At 44.6% G+C, this 12,064-nt stretch overlaps 1 protein-coding gene across 1 annotated transcript; it reads left to right on the top strand.

Moving 5' to 3' along the window:
* The first annotated feature begins 553 nt into the window (after window positions 1–553).
* Window positions 554–9,556, top strand: SELE (selectin E). Its single transcript, XM_075002666.1, has 14 exons — window positions 554–673; window positions 1,434–1,517; window positions 2,091–2,477; window positions 3,024–3,131; window positions 3,272–3,457; window positions 4,132–4,317; window positions 4,417–4,596; window positions 5,259–5,444; window positions 5,544–5,723; window positions 6,559–6,744; window positions 7,117–7,236; window positions 7,695–7,716; window positions 7,827–7,899; window positions 8,287–9,556. The coding sequence occupies exons 2-13, from the start codon at window positions 1,481–1,483 to the stop codon at window positions 7,882–7,884; spliced, it is 1,836 nt and encodes a 611-aa protein (XP_074858767.1). The 5' UTR covers window positions 554–673; window positions 1,434–1,480; the 3' UTR covers window positions 7,885–7,899; window positions 8,287–9,556.
* The last annotated feature ends 2,508 nt before the right edge of the window (window positions 9,557–12,064 follow it).

Below are 12,064 nucleotides of genomic sequence, written 5' to 3'. Positions count from 1 at the left end.
AGTAAGATGCCATTTCCATCTATTTGGTTCTTGTTCCATAGCCATCACCCTGGCACCAGAGCGTCTATGAAAGTCAGTAAATGATAGGCTTCTTTCCTACATTTCTGAAAAGCCCAGCACAACATTACTACTATATGGAAAGTCAATGTGGGGGCAAGCGATTAAACAATGTTTGCTATCATGAACCCAAATAAACACAGCCATGAGAGCAGAAAAGCTGTAAGGCACACATTTGCCCACATGCTAAGACCAGTTGAGTCTGAATGTTTAATCTCTCTTAATAGCCTGGAATTGTGTGCTCATCTGAATTAAAATCCAAGAACCAGAACACAGAAAGCCCTTATCATGCTATTGGTGTGTGTTTGGAAAAGGAAGGCATATGGGCTTATATGTGTGAGTTTTGGCATCAGGAGGATACTTTTTCCAGGGGAATTTTTCACTTTCTTATTAGGAGATATCCTCTTAGCCACGTCACTGGAATTTCTAGGAAGTAGGAGCCGACAGAACAAAAAGGCTGCGAGCGAAGGCAAAGAGCACACTTTGAGCAGAGTGACAGCTCTCTGCTGAATCTCTTCATAAGAACCACTGTAGCAACTCAACAGAGGAAAACAGCCATTGAAGAAAGAGCTATACCAATTTGCTGCGAAGCACCAGGACATCAGAGCCAAAGTCTGTACGTATAATAGGCTTTCAAATAGGATTTTACTTCATATCTAGGCTTGGCAGGATTTAATTTTTATTTTTCTATAACTTCAATGAATAGTATCAGTTTGTTTTAAGTATTTTAATATTTTTATTGATTTAAATTTTCACAGTTGTAAAAAAGTACAGCTTCTAAACATTCTCCCCTAATGTTATCAATTTAAATGTTCACAACTGTAAGAAATTATGGGGGCTGGGGGTCAGAAATTGGGGCTGGGTCAGACAATAATCATTCATTGCAAGTAGACATTGAGATTCAAAAACTTAAAGCTTTATACAGTGAAAACACAAATTGTCTCTTATGTCACAATATACAAAGTACATATTCTTAAATTAAACTCTTATAGTTCTCCAAGCAGCATTTTTATACTTGAAATCAATGCTAATGAACATTTACTGATAAAAGTGTAATCCTTGCAAAGATATTCATATCTTAGCTGCACTGTCAGTGATCTCAGCTACAATTGGTCAGATTCACCCAGATCTGAAGTAGCACTAAACAAATGTTTGGTGCAGTTTACTTTATCTGCCCCACCATTAAGATCTACTTTGGACAAAACAGCAGCACAGTGGAAAGTCCTGCTGTTCAACCCCAGAACAGCAATTTGTGAAACGGCCTATGAGAAAGATGCTGAAGACGATATCAGACTTAGAGGGCATTATTTTATTTCAATAAATTAGTATCAGAGATTAAACCATATGCTACAATTTTGCCTGTTTGTTTTTTGCAGCCAACTCTTCAAAGCACAAAGTGAAGAGCAAGCAGTTCCCCAGAAACATGACGGGCCTGTGGTTCCTTTCTGTGCTCACTTATGGTAAGCAAGCATGTCTGAGTCAGAAATATGTTAGGATGGGTCGACACCGCACAGTTATTCCAAACTAACAGCTGTGATTTTGAAGTAACTATCCTAGTATCTACACAATGCAACCATTATTTTGAAATGATTTTGAAATAGCAGTTGCCTTATTTTGAAATTGGTAATCCTCATTCTGCTAGGAAGAGTGCCTATTTCAAAATAAGCCCCAGTGTTTCCAATGGTTCTATCTCAAAATAGGCCCTATATGTGTAGACACGCTATTTTGAAATAGATGAGGGCTATTTTGAAGTGCATTTTTGTGTGTAGCAGCCTTCATTTGAAATAAACTATTCTGGAACAGCTTGTTTTGAAATAAGGCTGCTGTTTAGCCATACCCTTGATGCTACCTATCACAGTTTTAGCTGCTGACAGTGTTTTTCTGGTTAGTTCTCTTAAAGAGAGGGATTTTAATTCTTCCTGGAAATGCTCATAGCACAGCAGAAAAATATGAAGAGATAAAAATGGCCTCTGATAATAGACCAGGAAGCTCAGGTAGAAGGGTACCAACTTCTCTGCACTTTCTCTTTTTAGGACTTACGATGCTTGAGAAGGGCAGTTGTTGGACATACCACTATTCAGAACAAAATATGACTTTTAAGCGTGCGGAGCATTGGTGTAAGCAACACTATACAGCTATGGTTGCCATTCAAAATAAGGAGGAAATTGCTTACCTGAACAGTGTTTTACCGCACAGTCCCAGTTATTATTGGATTGGAATCAGAAAAATTGATAATGAGTGGACCTGGATAGGAACTGGAAAGCGTCTGACTGAAGAGGCTAAAAACTGGGCAAAGGGTGAACCGAACAACAGAAAGAATGATGAGGACTGCGTCGAAATCTACATCCAAAGAAAGGAGGATGCCGGCAAGTGGAATGACGAAAGATGCAATAAAGAAAAGGTTGCCTTGTGCTACACAGGTACAGAATGCAATCAGTCCCAAAGCACCCACATGAGAATAAGAGAATGGAGGTTGATTATTTAACATTGTTACTATATTAGATCCCAATTCTGCAAACACATGTCTGTTCAACTTTAAGTACAAGAGTAGTCCACTGAAGGCTATTTACGTGATTAAAGCTAGCTGGGTGTGAAGTGCTTGATGAATCAGTGTGTTGGTGCTAAAAGGCAGAACTTAGAGTCTCCATGAGCAACTCTCTGTTGCTCTCCCTGTGATTTAACTTTTGGTATGAGAACAATTGAAAATTTGTGAGTGTGGCTCCAGCCAGCAAAGCATTTTCGTGAGTAGTTAGGCTTGGTCTATAGTCTTGGCTTTCGAAATCCTGCAATGCAAAAACCAATGCAATTTCACAGAGCATTAACCTTTGCCCTCCATTTCTTTTGCTAAGTATTTATTCACCAGAGTGTGTTTTCTCCTGGATAAGTAAAGCCCCACAGTGGCTCAAAACAGATTAACAAAAAAATGGAGATAGATTGTTTTATAACCCTGATGAATTTCTTTCTAGCCTCCTGCAACCAGACTTCCTGCAGTGGCCGTGGGGAATGCGTGGAGACCATTAACAACCATACCTGCCTGTGTCATGCTGGATTCTCTGGGCCTGAATGCCAGAATGGTAAGATTAAATCTTACTGCTACCCAAACAAGGAGGAGTGCATGTCAGGCATTTTGCAGTACATCTAGCTAGTTTCATTATGCTAATTGCTGCTGGGAGAAAGTGGCACTGATTGTAGACCTGCTTGTGTTCCTTTGTAGTTGTGACTTGTGACCAATTAAACGCTCCTGACCACGGGACCCTGGAGTGCACCCATCCATTGAAGAACTTCAGCTACAACTCCTCCTGCGAGGTTCAGTGTGCAGAAGGCTATGAATCAACTGGCTTTGAGTCGGTGATTTGTACCTCTTCTGGGACCTGGTCTGCACCCACTCCAGAATGTAGAGGTAAACAAGGAACTGTAGGGCAGATCTCAGCTGACACAAATCACTGTGACTCTGTTGATGTCAGTGCCGCTACACCCCTTGCCAGCAATGGAGGATCTGGCCCACTGTTTTAGGATTACATTCCGAAAGTGAATTGGGCACCAGGCCTCCCTTCGTTTGCTGAGAAGTACAGTTCAGGGAGGGGCATTGGCTTAAAGTGATACGCCTCTCCTCCCTTGGTGAGATGGTAGTTGAGTCTTCAGGACCAGTCTGCCCTTGGCCTCTTACTGAGACTGCAGTCAAAGAGAGCAAGGGAGTGCCAATTGTAATGCATGTTGACTGGAACGTGCATCCGTATATGCTGGGACATAGTCTGAGGCCCACAAGCTCATGACATATATGCAATATATATGACATATATGCCAGCAAAGGAGAGCAGCTTTAGTTACAACTTTCCTACCCACCTGGGCTAATATTGGTTGACAACCCTACATTTGAAAGTATCTATCACTTATTGCCAGACCCAAAAGAAACCCAAATCCTCTGCCCATAGCCATTTTCAGCACCTTCTGGGTGATAGCTTTACTCTGTAAAGCCCAGCTGCTGTCAATGTGTAGTGTGTTCTCAGGCAGAAGAAAAGTTTTTCTCTTCCTTTGCTCCAAACTAAGCTCTGTACTCTGCCATGTGATTTGTAGCTGTGCAGTGTGACGGGTTAAAGGCTCCGGCTCACGGCTCCCTGACATGCTCTGCTCCTGCTGGAAACTTCCTGTGGAGTTCCACCTGCGAGTTTGCCTGTGAAGAAGGGTTTGTGTTGAAGGGCTCAGACAGGCTGCGGTGCAGCTCTTCGGGGACGTGGGATGGACAGCAGCCACTATGCGAAGGTACCTGTCTTTATCACTGCCCTGCCCAGTACACAGTGCTCTCCGTAGTTGTGTCCTGTGGCGTCCTCGCTAACCGCCGATGTTCTCTGTGTGTCTCAGCTGTGAGGTGCGACGCAGTGAGGGGGCTTGAAAATGGCATTGTGGAATGTACCTCCCCTGATGCAGAATTCAGCTCAACCTGCCAGTTCCGTTGTGAGGAGGGCTACAGCCTGCATGGCTCACCCGCAGTTCAGTGCATGACACACGGAGAATGGTCGAAGCCTTTCCCAAAGTGTGAAGGTGAGTCTTTGTCCTTTCAGAATGATCCATTCATAATGTATTGCCTTGATCTTAAACAACACTTCTTATCCGTGCGTCTCAAGTGCTGCCCCAAAGAAGTCCACATCACTGCCCCCATTTTACAGATGGGAAACCGAGGCCCAAACAATGCATCAGAAACCCAAGAAACATGATTCTGTACCACTAATGTGGGTGCTGCTCAGGTTAAACAATTTGTCTCCCATGCTCCAAATACAGAAGATTCGCAAATGCAGTCCGCTAGTTCCAGAGATAATATCAGCTCCTGACAGTCAGCTAGCAGTTCTTTTTGGAAAGGGCTGAAGTTTACGATAACTTGGGGAAAGAGCACTGACAAATCATGTGTCTGAGCTCTGGTGTAGGACCTGATACACATGTGTCAGGGCCGGAAACAGAATACAATTTAGAACCTTCTAGATGCTCTATACCTGAAAGACGTAGATTTTTATGTTTTCACAATAAAGCGTAAAAACCTGACACCCACTGAAACTTCCAAGTTCCACAGCCCAGTGTCATTTTCCTAACCTGATTTACTCTCCAACAGCCCAGCTCCTGTCAATGTGTAGTGTGTTCTCAGGCAGAAGAAAAGTTTTTCTGTTCCTTTGCTCCAAACTAAGCTCTGTACTCTGCCATGTGATTTGTAGCTGTGCAGTGTGACGGGTTAAAGGCTCCGGCTCATGGCTCCCTGACATGCTCTGCTCCTGCTGGAAACTTCCTGTGGAATTCCACCTGCGAGTTTGCCTGTGAAGAAGGGTTTGTGTTGAAGGGCTCAGACAGGCTGCGGTGCAGCTCTTCGGGGACGTGGGATGGACAGCAGCCACTATGCGAAGGTACCTGTCTTTATCACTGCCCTGCCCAGTACACAGTGCTCTCCGTAGTTGTGTCCTGTGGCGTCCTCGCTAACCGCCGATGTTCTCTGTGTGTCTCAGCTGTGAGGTGCGACGCAGTGAGGGGGCTTGAAAATGGCATTGTGGAATGTACCTCCCCTGATGCAGAATTCAGCTCAACCTGCCAGTTCCGTTGTGAGGAGGGCTACAGCCTGCGTGGCTCACCCACAGTTCAGTGCATGGCACACGGAGAATGGTCGAAGCCTTTCCCAAAGTGTGAAGGTGAGTCCTTGTCCTTTCAGAATAATCAAGTGAGACGCTGGAGGTAACTTAAACTCTTTTCAGCAAAGACTAAGACCAGCTTGTTAAACTTGTTCTATTTGGTGTCACTCCATTTTAGTCAGTGGAGTCAGTTACACCAGTTTATACAAGCTGAGGATCTGGTCAAACGTGATTCCTGCTGAGCTCTTCAGGTGCATAACATTTGGAAAAAACAACAAGAAGTCCTGTGGCACCTTATAGGCTAACAGATATTTTGGAGCATCAGCTTTCATGGGCAAAGACCCGCTTCATCAGATGCATATGACAAAGCGGGTCTATGCCCATGAAAGCTTATGCTTCAAAATGTCTTTTAGCCTATAAGGTGCCACAGGATTTCTTGTTGTTTTTGAAGATATAGACTAACACAGTTACCTCCCTGATATTTGGAAAAAAGCATTTTGTGTGGAACAGTAGTAGTACCAGCCCTTTACTTTGCTGAACTCTAATATATTTTAACTAAAACTCACTAAAAGTTCCTTTATCCCAGAAACTAAATGCCAATGGTGAAATACAGTCTATATGAAAGCCACACACCTCCTGGGTGTAGTTCATTGTCCCATGTAGTGGTATCCAGACCACTTACACAGAGAAAGCATGAGTCTCCTCTACAGCCTTATCTGAGTGGCATTTGGCTTTTAGCTCAAACAACAGAGGCTTATGCAGTAAGCTCCAGAGGTCTCAGGTTGGAGTATGGATGTGGGTAGTTATACACATTTACTGTCACCAATACTGGGACCAAGTTTAGGATATTTCTTGGCGATGTCATTAACAGTTTGTCTGTGCTTTTGTATTTCAGTGGCACGGTGTGAAACTCTGACGCCCCCTGAGAAGAGCTTCATGAATTGTTCACACCCGCTTGGGGATTTTGCATACAGCACTGTTTGTGAATTCAGTTGCACAGAGGGATGGCGGATAAATGGGTCAAATGTTCTTCAGTGCGGCGCTGCAGGGAACTGGACTGAAAGTCGGCCGACATGTGAAGGTATTTTATTTGTGCTTTTACTTGTGACTAGTAGTGCTGAAGAGGCCATGCCTTGTCATGACATTAGACAAGAACGTAGGGAAGGATGGAATGTGACAAGTCAAACTTTAGTCATTTCTACTGCTGGCCAGATAGTTTGTCCCCACTGAACATATTTGATTTGAACCCTAACCCTAGCCCTATGGTGCACGTCTGCACATGCCTTGGTGCACATAACAAAATTTATTCCACCCACAATGGAAAAAAATAGAGGGAACCCTGAACAACTGTCCTGCTGCTTGCAATAGGAATGAATGGAACCAGAACAAGCAATGCCCACTTCAGAGAATGGGCATTTCTCCTGATCTCATCGGCTCTTTTTTGCCCTCCTAGCCCCCGAGTCACCTGAGGAGCTTGTCAGTTACGTCTTTGTTGGAATAGCAGCCACTGGGGCCTCAATTCTGTCGACAGCATCATTGCTCATTTGGCTTGTAAAGCGGCTTCGAAGGACAGGTGAGAATCTATGTAACCCACACACCTCCTGGGTGCAGTTGACTTTCCCACGTAGCAGCACTTAACCCACTTACAGGGAGAAAGTGGGAGTCTCCTCTACAGTCATAGCTGAGAGTCAGTTGGCTTTTAGCTCATACTGTAGTGGTCTGTAGCTCCTGCACTAAGCTCCAGAGGTCCCAAGTTCATCTCTGCCTGTTGGTGGATACAAACTGAATCTCTCCTGGGTGTGCCACCCATGCCTTCCGCTTACAGGGAACACTGCTCAGGAGTAATAAGAGATTGGGCTAAGGGATGGAGGATAGGAAGAAGGGGTGAAGGTAGCTTGGCACCAGCCTGTAACAGATTTCTGCTGTTAAATCAGTGGTGCTAATTCTCTAACAAAATAACAGAATAAGTAGCTTGCAAGGTGGGGATGTATAACTCCAGAATGCTAATGATGTCATTTTGTTCTCTTGCAGCAAAGAAATTTACTCCTGCCAGGTACGTTGTATTTCAAAACCCTCACCAGAAACATGGCCCTCCTTCTTTGCTAACATCCCATCCATGTCCAGAGTGCTTGTCTATAAACCTCTCTCCTCTCTATCTCACAGCAGTTGCCAGAGTCTGAGTTCCGAGGGTACCTTCCAAAGTTCTGCTCACCTAATCTAATGCTGAATGAATCCGGTAAGACACGGGAGATGTTTACACTCATGATTTAGTTTGCTTTTTAAAATACAAAGAGACACAGAGTGCACTGATCTTTGGCATGATCTTTCACTGCTGTGTATTTTCAGCAATAAGATTAACTACTTACTTACTGGGGAACTCCTAGTGTATGTGCTGCAGTGATGAGAGCTGGAAGAGTACCTAGAGATTGAGAGATTAATTGATCCACTGACTCTCATTCTGACAATGCACAGACAATTGTTTTAAGTTCTGTTCCTGGCCATAGGAAATAGTAGAGATCCCTTTACACTGTGGCTAGGGGCCAGATGCAAAAGAACATTGGAATAAGTGAAAACAAATCTGTGCTTGTTCCTGTTTTAAAAAGGAAATATGTTATCTCTGCAGGAATTGAAGCTGTCATCACTGATGCCTCAGAGCCTCTCAGGACATGGAGCTACACAAGGCTCAGAAGTGGCCAGGTGTTTCTACATCTTGCTGACAAGATGATTAGCCTTTATCTTGCTACTAAATATGGAGCTCAGTTGACTGGTTCAGCCATCCAAATGAGCTGTGGGTAAATCCCTGGCTGTTTACCACTAGACTACACAATCTGGCCAACATAGAGCTACAGTGATTGGGAGATCTCTGTTCAATCTCTGAGTGGAGACAAAATAAGCTGCTGTCTATGGGAGAGGCCGGACTCCTCTAGGGTCAGTGTGGAGGTAGCAGGGTGGAGCGAACGCCTTGCAATGTACCACCACTCTCTGTATACTGCTGGAGATCTCTCCCATGGAGACACATGGGTCACATTTCTTGAAGCAAAATAGTTAGAATGGGAAATCTGGGTGGAATGGCTGTGAAAACCATTGATCTGGCTCACTGATCATCGTTGAAGTAAATGTACTGTAACAATATGTCAAAGTTAATAAATCTGGCTGTAACATTGAGGTCGGGTGTTCTGCTGCAGTTCCTAGTGAGTAACTTTAAACTGTTGCTAACGGGTACAATCAGAGTTAGCCATTCTGCCAGGCACTCTTCTTTGTGAATGCAGCAAGTAGATCTGAAACAATTTCATCCCCATGGGATTTAGCATTGTAATTTATATAAGTATATATTTAGTTTCTTGTGCAATTTCTATGCATGTAATTCCAACTACTTGTAAATTGTAGAACTGCTCTTGATTATCTGCCCTAGAGTTCAGGGTCATAGATGTTCTGCAAGAAGTATGTGATACCTATTCTGTTCAGAGTCTGCTGTATGTCTTAAAAGTTAGTGACTGAAGACCTGAAAGAATTCCAAACTCTTTGAAAAAATGATTATGGATGAAATTCTGGTCCCATTTAAATCAATGGAATTTTTGCCATTGGCTTTAATGGAGTCAGACTTTCATGCTATGGACTTATTCCTTTAAACTTATCTGTCATTTAGAGGCAGACATGATGAAAGCTCTGTATGTGCATTCATGCCTACATATTGTTTCAATATAAACTGAAATCTTAAGAAGATCATTCTATATGGCATGTGTAATCTGCTTAGGTTTTATATTATCACAATGGTTTTGAATAAGCTATGTATTTAATTTATTTATAATTACACATCCATGATTGATTTTCATCTGCTATGTGCATTGTTCTATGTGATGTTGGTTAATAAAATGGTTTCAGACAAGTGCTTAAATTTTGGAAATGTGTATTATTAATTTTCCTCATATAAGAGATGTGGATGTGGCTTCAGCATAAAGTTGCTGTGTTAAAAAAAAAAGCAGATAAGAGGGTTTGGGGCTATAGGAAGTTGGGTTGCTTATGTTTTTTCTCTCTATATATAAAAATGTCTGAGATCAAAGGTAGCCAGGAGATGGCGATCTTTGCCAACCCCTGGGTGGCAGTCAGAGCACTATGGTCTAACCAGCCCAGAAAAGTGTCCAAGATGCTGAACTGGAAAGGAGGAAGGCTTGGGTACATGGTCTACAGGAGAGGTGCCTGTGGCAGGGGATGAGCACTGGAAGGAAGAGAAGCATTCAGTTGAGCATATGGCAGGTGGGGCTAGGAGAACAGAAAGGGAAGTAATCAGGTGACTTGAATATATACCAGCTGAGAACTAGAATCCAGACTAGAGCTGCACAGCACGTGTGTGTTTAGCGTGCTGCTGCTGAATTGTGTCAATGCCCAGGGGAAATGTGGGGATGAGAAGACCAGTGAGTATGAGTGTTGTCCTGGCCGTCCATACAGTCACGCTGGCTGACACCTACTTGTGCTAAGGAATAAGGAAACAGGGAAATGTTACAGAGTCTAGCCACACCACTGGTGGAAAGCTGCTCATTTATTGCCAATGTGGAGTTGTGTATGGAGTCACTGTCACCATCTCTCTGTCACACACCGAGTGTTCCCTGACCTCCCACAAAACCCATAGATGTTCTGGCTCACTTGCATATAGGCTGAGCACCCCGCCATCACAAACACTATAGTTCATCACTTAATTTTTGATGAGTGCCAGCGACCTTCCATTTCACTGGAGAGTCATTGTTCGCAGCTCTCACACAGAGAAATGGAGCTGAAATGGTGCCAGTGAATGAAATGGAAAAATACAAAAATGCTGAGTGCAATTTTGGGTGGCAAACACAACAGCCTCATGTTGTCAAGCAGGGAGGTAAAAGTGCTCTGTATTTACATGACATGCTCTATCTTTTTACTGACGCCCATCTACCATGGGAAATCAGATAGAATCATAGAGCACTAGAACCAGGAGGAACCTCGAGACGTCATTGAATCCAGTCTCCTGCCCCCAAGAGAGCTTGAGGATAAGGAATACATGACTGAGCTCTACGTATAAGCATATTCTGTCCTGTTTAACATTGTGTCAATTTCTCCTGGTGGCCTGTAAGGTTAACTACAGACAATTGAGATGATGTGAAACAGGACAATTTGGGCTTAGACTCTGTGTTTAGCTCATGATGACGCCTCAAAGTTGTTATATAACAGGCTACAATTTCTTGCCCTGCTCCTAGTGTGACTGGAGCTCCTCCTCTGGCTGTCCCAGAACTGCACCTGGAAGACCGCAATGATTTCTGGGCGCCCTGTTGTCAGAGAGATTCTGGAGGGCCATGCAGAGAACAGAACAAAATTCATTGGGAGACTGGAAGGGTCATTTTATGAGGGAAGCTTAAAAGGGCAAGTGATGCAGAGCTTAGCTAAGAGGTGCTAGAAGGGGACATGATAACTATCTACAGTTAATTCAGTGCCTGATGGAGTTGATGCCCTACACTGGCAAATAAAGATTTCGTAGAGGTGGTAGGCCAATTTGTCCACTTGGCCACACCTGGGGAAGGGGGTGATCAGGCTCAACGGGTCACACCTGGGGAGGGAATGCCAGGCTCATAGCACAGTGGAAGAAAGGGCTCTGGGGTGAGCAGCCAGGAGCAAGATCCTTAGTGGCTGTGTGAGGAAGACAATGCACAAGGAGATGGTGCTGCTGGTGGTGAGGTTGTAGTCCTCTGAGGGATGCTGATGAAGAGGGAGAAGTAGATGCAGCAGCCCAGGGAAGAGGTGAGGCATTATAAGGAGCTGTCCTTAACTGCCCAATGTGGGGTCCCTGGGCTGGCCCCCTAGGGGAACACATGCCTGTGGCCAAAGAGAGGCAAAGGCTGAGGAGTCCCTGGGGGGGGCTGAAAGCTTGGCAGAAAGGGGAAAAATGCCTGGAGTATCCTAACCTGTTTGGCTTTGTCTATAACCCACTGCAGGGGACTGAACAGGAGGGTGAAGGGGCTGCAGGGCTGGGCTGGGCTGGGCTGGGCTATGACCACTGCAGTCCCACAACAGCAGACAGTGCCAGGGGCTGCAGGGGAAGAAGTCCTAAATGCTGCAGCCTTGTGCAAAGGGGTGCGTGGGGGTGAGGGTTCCCTGTTACACTAGGCTGTTCATGTGTGGAGGCTTCTGCACTGTGATGCATAGGGGGAGGGGAGGGAGAACTGGGTGGGGTTGCTCAGTCAGCACCCAAAAGATCAGTGAAGTAGGCCTAATAGAATGGCAGCCTTGCGCCCCTGGCTGTCTTCCTCCACCTCCTGCTTTGGCTGTGGCCTCCTGAGCATTCTCCTGTCCCCACTCCTGTAGTCCGTGTTCTGCTGCCAGGTCTGCATGCACCCCAGGTATGGGGCCTCCTTCCCACTGGCACTCTGAGTGCAGGAAGC

Source organism: Carettochelys insculpta, chromosome 9, assembly GCF_033958435.1.
Source record: "Carettochelys insculpta isolate YL-2023 chromosome 9, ASM3395843v1, whole genome shotgun sequence".
Classification (NCBI taxonomy): domain Eukaryota; kingdom Metazoa; phylum Chordata; order Testudines; family Carettochelyidae; genus Carettochelys; species Carettochelys insculpta.
This window is presented reverse-complemented; position numbering and strand designations above follow the sequence as displayed.

What these genes read in the sequence shown, in the direction of transcription:
- SELE (XM_075002666.1), top strand. Translation starts at nt 1,481, where the DNA reads ATGACGGGCCTGTGGTTCCTTTCTGTGCTCACTTATG. An exon ending in ACAGCAGCCACTATGCGAAG is followed by an intron (nt 4,318 to 4,416) that starts GTACCTGTCTTT and finishes TGTGTGTCTCAG; the next exon opens with CTGTGAGGTGCGACGCAGTG. An exon ending in GCCTTTCCCAAAGTGTGAAG is followed by an intron (nt 4,597 to 5,258) that starts GTGAGTCTTTGT and finishes TGTGATTTGTAG; the next exon opens with CTGTGCAGTGTGACGGGTTA.